Source organism: Tupaia chinensis, unplaced genomic scaffold, assembly GCF_000334495.1.
Source record: "Tupaia chinensis unplaced genomic scaffold, TupChi_1.0 Scaffold000468_1, whole genome shotgun sequence".
NCBI classification, from domain to species: domain Eukaryota; kingdom Metazoa; phylum Chordata; class Mammalia; order Scandentia; family Tupaiidae; genus Tupaia; species Tupaia belangeri.
This window is the reverse complement of record NW_006159977.1, coordinates 2140079-2148877: the sequence shown is the minus strand read 5'-3', so window position 1 is coordinate 2148877 and position 8799 is coordinate 2140079. Positions and strand designations below refer to the sequence as shown.

Sequence of the window (8799 nt, the reverse complement as noted above, 5' to 3'; positions counted from 1 at the left end):
AGCAGGAGGCAGGCCCTGCTCATTTGTTCGCCCATTGTGGAGCTGTCCTGCACCTTTGTGCTTTCTTGTTACAGGGTGAAGGCCCCTGAATGGAGGCCTTGTGCCCTGCTTGGTTTGAAATCCTTGCTGTTAATCTAAAGGAACCGGCAGGGCGCCCAGCGGGAAGCCTGTGTGAGGAGTGGAAATGGAGAATCTAGAAGAAACATGGTTTGGGGGAAGGGGCGGCGAGTGGAAATAATCTCTCAGCCTTTGCTTTTGTTCCCCACACGCCTAATTGTTACCCTCTGCTGGCAGCCAGTTGGAGAGCGACCCTTTGAGTCTCCTTGGAGTGACTGGGCTAACTCTCACCTCTCCTTATTGTTGTCAAGTTAAGTCCCGGACAACTGGGATTGCGTTCTCATACAAAAATAAGAGTATTGTCTGGGAATTATATGTTGCCACTAGAGGTTAAATATCTGATGTTGGGGGGGCGTGGGGTGGAGAAGGGAAGAGAGGCCTGCGAGACTGCTGTTGTTGGCGTGCTCCTGGTTTCGAGTCTGGAAATCAGGCCGTGCCAGCACTGGGCCGGTTCGGTCTAGTTCACACAGCCCGTGCTCTGCAGTAGCTGCTCTTGGCCCAGGGGCTTGGCTGAGAGGCGGGGTGGAAACTGGGAGGACTGAGGGCGGCAGCAACTCTGATGGGTTTTAATTAGTAAGTATTCATTTCTAAAGTAATAGTTTAGAGATTTGAAAGGAGTAGAGTTTGTGGAAGAGGTTTCTTTAATAACAACACATTTGAACTCCCAGGGAAGGGGAGAAAATTTTATTTTAAAACAGTATTTTCCATTCTTTTCGTCTCACCAGTTGGAAACTGGTTCTTCAACTTTCAGCGCCAGCTGAAACATGTTGTAATAAGTATTGCACATTCTGGCCTGCCGTTGGCTTCAGGTCAGATGGTGGAAGAACGTTTGTTAGCTGAGCGTACGTGGTGACTAGTTAGAATCCGGGTGCCCGGTGAAGGTGGGAGCGTGTTCTTTCAGCCCAGGACTGAACCCACGCAGCAGCAGCTTTGGAAACGTGTTCCACGAGCCGCCAGAAAGGTCATGGCCGCCAGAAAGTGTCTCACCCTCATGAGTTTTGGAGGGGGGTGCTTATTCTCCACTGTTGTTTTCTCCTTTATTGTGGTTTTCTGAAAACTGCCATGTGAACACAGAGTTAGTCTGCATAGGAGTGTTGATTGGCTTGAGGCAGTTTCAGTTATTAAATACAGTTGAAAGTAAAACCAAAACGAAATGTAGTTAGAATCTCTGCAGAGGAAATATTCTGGCTCCGCAGTGAGCATGAGTCCGCGTGTTCATCAAACCCCAGCTGCTGTGAACCTTCTAACAACTTACGCTGCTTCGTGGGTAGTTGAAAGGGCACATTGAGATTCAACTGATAATAAAGTTTTCATTGATTCTTTAAAAAATTCTAGGTAATCTAAAGGTAGTTTGACAAAAATCAGAATGAGATATTAGAACCAAACTCAGGATTAAGTAATAAAATGGATTCTTTGGCTTGGTGTGCTTTAAAGTTTGACGGTCTGGCTACACAACCTCCTCAGGTTTTAGTGACTAGTCATCTTCCTGCAGAATGCCAACACGGTGCTTAGTTGGCTTTGTTTGTATGGTCTCAACAAATACATATGTACATTGAGCATTCCTAATCTAAAAATCTAAATCCATTAAAAAAGAATTATTAAATGTTATTATTTTCAAATTTGTTATTGGGGACATGCACTCATGAGAGAGAGAGAGAATGAGAAAGCAAGCTGCCAGGTCCAGGACTCTGAACTGCAGTCAGCCACGTAGGAGTCTAGCACCTTAACCACCATGCCACCTGCTATCCAAAAATGTTTATAATGTCAACATGATGCCATAAGTGGAAAATTCCACACCCGACTTCATGGGATGGGTTGCAGTCAGAAGACTGTGATACAAAATACTGTATGGAATTACCTTCAGGTGTATATGTGATTCATAGATGAATTTTATGTTTAGGCTTGGTCCCATCCCCAAGATATCTCTTTTATGTATGTGCAAATATTCCAAAATAAAAAAATTCTAAAAAGTATTTTGAATAAGAGATACCTGGTGTGTGCATGTGTATGTGTGTTCCCCTCCCTGGCTATTGATGATTCACGGCCTTTTTTTTTTTTTTTTGGCATTTGATAATACATTAAAGAAATGATAGCTGTAGCATATTTATCTGTCTGGTAAAGGGTAACATCGGTTGGTAGTTTATGATAAGGCTTTGTTTCACTTTGGTTATGGAAGAAACTCAGAACTCATTTCAAGGCCCAGTGGTGGCTTGGTGGTAGAACACCATACTCTGCAAGGCCAGCCTGCAGGAGCGTTCTGGGTTCATATCCGGAGACCTCTCTTGAGTATGTTATACATGTGTGTGCCTATGGTCTGGGGTCAGCTGGGGCTGAGGGAGGATCACAGCATCGGGGTTCCATTGGGGTTGCTATCTCTCTGCCTCTTTTTTGCTTGTAAAATAAAGGAAGACATAAAAAGGAAAAACAACTCTTTAAGATATTTATGAAGTGCTTTATATTTGTGTTTGTTCAGGACATGTCTCAGGAAGGCTACGGAACTAGGTCCCAACCTCCTCTGGCCCCTGGAAAACCTAACCATGAAGACTTGAACTTAATCCAACAAGAAAGACCATCAAGCTTACCAGTAAGACATTAGTGTGCTGATTTAGAAATGTAATCAGTTAAAGATTTTTTTAAAAGCAGTGTTGTTTTTATTTGTTCTACTTTATGTCATGACATGGGGAGAGAAGTTTCTAGATTTAAAATATATTTTGTGATTTATTAAAATTTTCAGGCCTTAACTCCTAAGAACTCCCTGGTCCTGGGTAGGCCTGTTCCGTTTGTAGTATCTCTGTTGCAGCGTCAGGATGTTTCTTTCTGCTCGTGGTTTTTGTGTGCAGGCCGGTACTGCTGTCGTGCAGTTGCAGTTTCTTTAGCTTACTGCTTTCTAGCATTGCTACAGCTCAGAGATGTTTATACAAGAGTCAAAACTTAAATTCCCAGTTTGCAAAGGCTATCAATGATGAGGTAAAAACCTCTCAGGGTAATTTGAGTTTCTTCTGGGACTTTATGTAATGAGAAATCATCCCCCAAAAAGTAACTTCTAGCTGAAAATTTGACAAGGATCTTTTAAATGAATTATTCCAGCAATCAGTGTTTGGCGATGGGGATTTATATCGATGAATATTGGCCGTAGTCAAGGGTATCCTGTCGATGTGCTGAGACAGTTCCTCTGAATCTAATTTGCCTTTTTATAGGGAAACTAATTTAAGTGAACTTTATTAATTAAAAGCATACATACATAAAATAAATATTTTTACATTTATTTTCTTGTTAAAATACTTCGATTTAAAGAATTGTTATTATGTTCAGTCTCTCTTAAGGTTTATGATTGGGGTTTAGGATAGCTAATAGCTGGGATTTTAGTTTGAATTTCAATGTTTGCATTATGTATATTCTTTGTAAGCATTTGAGAGCCAGCCTTTGTAATGAATGTTCTGTATGACATTAGGCATGTGCCCCACACTCGTGGTAGGGGAAAAGGTAAGTGATGGCTACATGGTGTACACTCTCTTTGAATCTGATGTACATGTTTTAGAAACTTGAATTTTAAAGCTTTATTTCTCTGGTGGAAGAAGGTGAAATCTTATTATTGTCTTTTTTAAAAGTTACATTAGAGATTTTTTTTCACAATTATTTGGTTCTAGAGGGAATGAAAAAGTAATGGATTCTGTGTTTCATGCTATAAGCTCTTTTCTTTAGCACATAATTCACAGCGCCACAAATGTGTAGTGTGTTTGTATGTGTGTGACACACATGAACGCTGTTGATAAATGCAACATTTGCTAAATACTTGAAAATTGGCTTGTGGTTTCATGAAATTTATATTGACTCACAGGAAGCCGGTGGATGGTGAATTCCACATATTTTTTTCCCACCAGTGTTTTCGGAAAAGTTCTATCTTGTAGGCTTGTCATTGACTGGTGATTTGGGCTAGGTTGGAAGAATTTTCTGAAATGGACGCAGGTTCTGTGTAGCTCTAAGAAGGTGTGCAGTGTGCTGGTAGCCTCAGATCTACTCGAGACCTCCTCACGAGTCCCTGCTTCTCGCCAGGCTCTGGGTGGAAGCGTGCAGGTGACTTTCAGCTCACGCTGCAGGTCCTGACGGGGGATGAAGTGCTTTCATCCCAGGAAGCTAAGCACAGAGTTCTACCATGGAATGAGTGCTTTCTAAATCGAGTGCTTCCAATGGGGATGAAAGTGTCTTAAGAAGTGAAGCACCCCATTTACTAGTAGCCTACATTTCCCCCTAAAGTGTGCTGTTTGTATCTCTTTGTTTACATATAGCAGCTTACCGTCTTCTGAGTACCACCTCGCGTACTTCCCAAGAGTAGAGAAGGTTGCTCATGGTAGGAATTTCCGTATGAAGCTCTTAAAAAAGAAATCCCCAGATTAGTATTTTCTTTCTGGTTTTGTAACTCACGAACAGGAGGTTGATGGCTCCATTGCTCTTTTAAGTGCCGGTTCAGTTATCTTTTTTTTTTTTTTTTTTTAAGAGAGCAAAGTTCCTAGGTTTTTATGGTAAGTATAAAGAACTGTCAGCCAGCTGAATAAAGGGAAAACTATAGATCAGGTGATATATCTAAAACCCTCAAACCGTTAGAATGAAATTTGTTTTATTGAAATGAAGTTTAGTGTGCCACTTTTATTTCACCAGGGCTTTACCTGTATTATAAGAAATTTCTCTACAGGGTTTACAATTAAAAAAATTTATGTGGATGCTTATTCCTAAATTGTTATACACAGTTAAGGTCATAATCGCTTTAGGAAACAATTTGCTGGTATTCTGTTTTTTACAGTGTTATTTTTATTAAATATAATAATCCTTTGACTTGGTAAAGTTGATATTATTGCATAGGAAGCTATTTTTTGTTACCACATTAGCATTTGTTATTGGATCCTTAATAGATTTTTGCTATGCTTTTCCATTTCAAATGTCAGTGTTAAATTTTTTCTTTCTAAATTTTAGATGAAGGAATTCATGATAGTCCTAATCTCTGGCTTTGTAACATGGAGCTAAATAAATTGTGGGTTATCTGTATCTTTAAAAAAAGGAATCCAGTTGTATGTATGATTATTGTCCACCTGTTATACACGTGACTATGACAACTCTATGTAGTGCTTAATCCTTTTGCTTACATTGAGAAAGATTTTGTAATAATTTTCTGCATGTGTCATAACTGTATTTTTCTTCTATTACTGAGCTAACAACATTCCATTATAAGAAATTGAGACATTTCTAACTTCCTTATGCTCGATCTGTAATCTGATCCTTCACTAAATTGTCCTCTCCCCATTGTGGGAACCTATGTTTATCTGTATTTGCATGTCTTCAGTCCTTGGTGATCTGCAGAAGCCAATGCAGTTAAGTTTTACAGATGACTTAGGAAGACCTTCAGATCATCCACTGAAAGCAAATAACTGATGAATTAATACTTGTTCTCTAGATGACGTGGGACTATGGGCAATCTCACTAGCTTCTTACTTAACTGACTCACACCTAAGCGCAGAACAAATATCCCGTAATAATTCCCTCTTATTTCTGTTCCTCTCAATCATAAGCTATTTTTCTATTGAGATATGTTAGCTTATACACCCTTGGTGTTACCATTACCAATAAATCTTAGCAATTAGCTTGAAGGGACCAGCAGTTAGCGCAATGGCTATGTCGCTGGACTCCCATGTAGTTGACTGTGGTTCGTGTCCCAGACCTGGAGGCTTGAACTCATGCAGGGCCATGTGTGCATGTGTCCAAGATCCTGAAAGAGGAATGGAGGAGAAGAGATTGTGGTGTGGCCGTTCCCCCTGGGGGGTGATTTCTTGCTTTCTGTCTCCCTGTCTCTCTCTGTCTTTATGGCAAGCGCAGGCGCCTTATAGCCAAAACCTCTCTCAAAAAAAAAAAAATTAAATTAAAAAAGATTAGCTTGAAGAGCTCTCTCTTGTTAGAATATTATCTCTGAAAACTTGAGCACATGCGGCAGCTTTCTCTGTCTCTAACTGATATGAAGTGAGGCCAGCATACAAAGTAAAACACCAGTGGATGGTCTAAACGATGCTGTGATTGTCTAACTGATATGAAGTGAGGCCAGCATACAACGCAAAACACCAGTGGATGGTCTAAATGATGCTGTGATCTATTTACCTTTGCTTCAGAAATATCGAGTACATTTCTGTTTGTATTAGGAAATATGCCCTCCCCCATATGATTTTTTTTTTAAGGTTTTTGCCATAGGGCATGTGCACTTGCAGGAAAGAAACAATGAGAGGGAAAGTGAGAGATCACCCTCCTGGGGGATGGCCACCTCAATCCCTTCTCCTCCATTCTCGTAGGACTTTGGGCATGCACACTGGCATTATTCAAGCCCAGGCCTGGGGCTCGAACCGCAGTGGGCCATGTGGGAGTCCAGCGCTATAACCACTACACCACCTGCGAGGCGCTCAAATATAGCCATATACTTTTTGTTGAGTATTTGTCAAATGGTCATCTCTGGTGGCATTCATCCTTGTATTACAGTTATTTTTATTACTATCTTGGCTTCTCTATTAGGATTTTTTCATGGTATTTATTACAGTTTTTCAGTAAGTATTTTCCTAAAAGAATTTATATAAAAGTCTATTTTTAATTTATTTTAAAATAATTTCTAGCTCCAATTTCAAAATGTTCGTTTAACTCCAAGGGAATCGTTTTCACGGTGTGGCGTTGGCATCAGGACGGCCGGGTTTCTCACATGCTGACGACACTGAAGGGTTACCCGTAAGCGTGTGCGCGTCGGTCTGGTGCGACCGGGTTATTCTTCACACCATTTTTTTCATCGAATGGCATTTGAGTTTTACCTTGGTAACCTTAAGCTTCAAGGAAAGAAGAAGTAAGCACTTTGGATAATTAAGCTAAAAATAGCATGAAAACATTCTTTTCTTAGAAATATATATTTTACTTGTGAAATAAATCAGCAGAAACAGTAATCATAATTTCAGTAATTATAGTACAGCTAGATATGTTGTTAGTAAAATGCTTGTAGGCACGTATAAAAGGAAGTAAACAAAAAAGGAAGGTTTAATTTTCTTCCTTATTCAGCAGAATGGTGCTTTTCCAGAGACCCTGAAGACTTGTTAATGTTCCTTACTTTAGAAATAACTGATTTGTTTGAGTCTTTAGAGAGGCATGCCGCTTGTATTTCAGATGGGAGGTCCAGTGTTCTGTTTCTCTAAGAATGTGGTCAGCCTGACAGTTGTATTCAAGTGTTTGAGAATGGGTACTTTGTTATGTTTTTGTCAAATATGTCTCTAAATATAGGCTGTTCTGGAAGGCCACCAAATCATTAAAACCTCTTTCTGACCCTTTCTTCCTTAAATGGGAAATGTCTAAACAGTGGACGTGAGAAGAGTTTGATCTTTTTGAGTTAACTAGACTCTAAATGTGTAGAATAGTGCTTAGGGTTCTTTTGTTGAGTTTTCAATTAAAAGGAAATATTGGACTTTAGATAAAACATATGTGTTTTGGCCCCCTTGTGAACGGAAGGAGGTAGTAAATGCTGGTGGTTCTTTGAAATAGAGGGTGTTAAACAGGATATTGGAAGCTTGAAAGAGAAGGTTGGAAGGCTGGTATCACTAGAGTATTCTGTAGGGGGTTAGGTCTTAGCAACTAGGCATGCCCTGTTCTGCCTTTAATGAAAGAGGAAGACTGTTTATTTTCGGTTTTGTTTTTTTAATCTTTAATGACACTCATGTCGGTTGGAGGTGAGAGTTCATATGCAGTGGAAGCATGTACGAATACTGATGATATGCTAATAGGGACAGCGGAAATGTGGCTTGGACAGTGTAGTTTCTGTGGACACTGGAAGCTCCTGGGAAAAGCTAGGCGAAGCCGCCTTCTAACTGGATTCTGCTACTCACTGAGGCCTCAGCCTAGCTCAACTACAGATATGAATCCTTACACTATCTTAACCTGTTAATCATCATGTTTTCACAAAAGTTAAAATTGCCCAGGTGAGAATTAGATGCCTGGCTGCTGAATGAGCCCTTGAAAATGTCCCTTGTAGCCTGATCTTGATTTAAATGGTTGTCATTAAAGGGCTAAGAATGTAGCTGGATTCTATCGATGATCCTTGTCAAATAATTCTGAAAGTTTAAAAAATGTTTAAGCTAATGAAAGAGAAAGCTATACTGACCTCATGCTTGCCTCAGTGTTGAGGCATGGATCATGCCCTCGGCAGCTGCAAACCGAAGCTGTTCCTTATCACTATTCTTGAAACCTTATTACAGTATGTTGACTTTTGGAGTTCTAGAGGAAATACTTTGTAAAAGGGAAGCAAGCCTCCTGAGCCAGGGAGGAGGAGGAGGAGAAGGAGGAGGAGCTTCTCTGATCATGTTGTCCACTGTAGCAGCTGCAGATAGACACAATCTCCTGTGGTTTAGAAATGAAAGATGCAGACACATTTCAGGGAACTTTTAAAGGCACAGCTAATATTTCAGTTTCTTACTTAGGGTTTATCAGATTCTTGAATATAATCTTAATCACTCATGCATTTTATATGAAGATGTCAGTTGGAGGTCCTAACTTATAAAAAAGTGATAATGACTGACAAATATTTATTTTCCTGACACAGATTGTTTCTTTCTCTCTCTCTTTTTTTTTTTTTTTTTTTTTTTATTTTTATGGGCGGCTGGCCTACACAGGAGGAAG

General features: G+C 39.9%; 1 protein-coding gene across 1 annotated transcript in view; it reads left to right on the top strand.

Moving 5' to 3' along the window:
• The window catches only part of LOC114009121 (AT-rich interactive domain-containing protein 1B), a gene marked incomplete at its 5' end in the record, with an annotated part of 326383 nt that overhangs the window by 124595 nt on the left and 192989 nt on the right, over nt 1–8799 (top strand). The window contains 1 exon segment of the mRNA XM_027774691.1: nt 2591–2701. Coding sequence (XP_027630492.1) covers nt 2591–2701 — 111 coding nt within the window.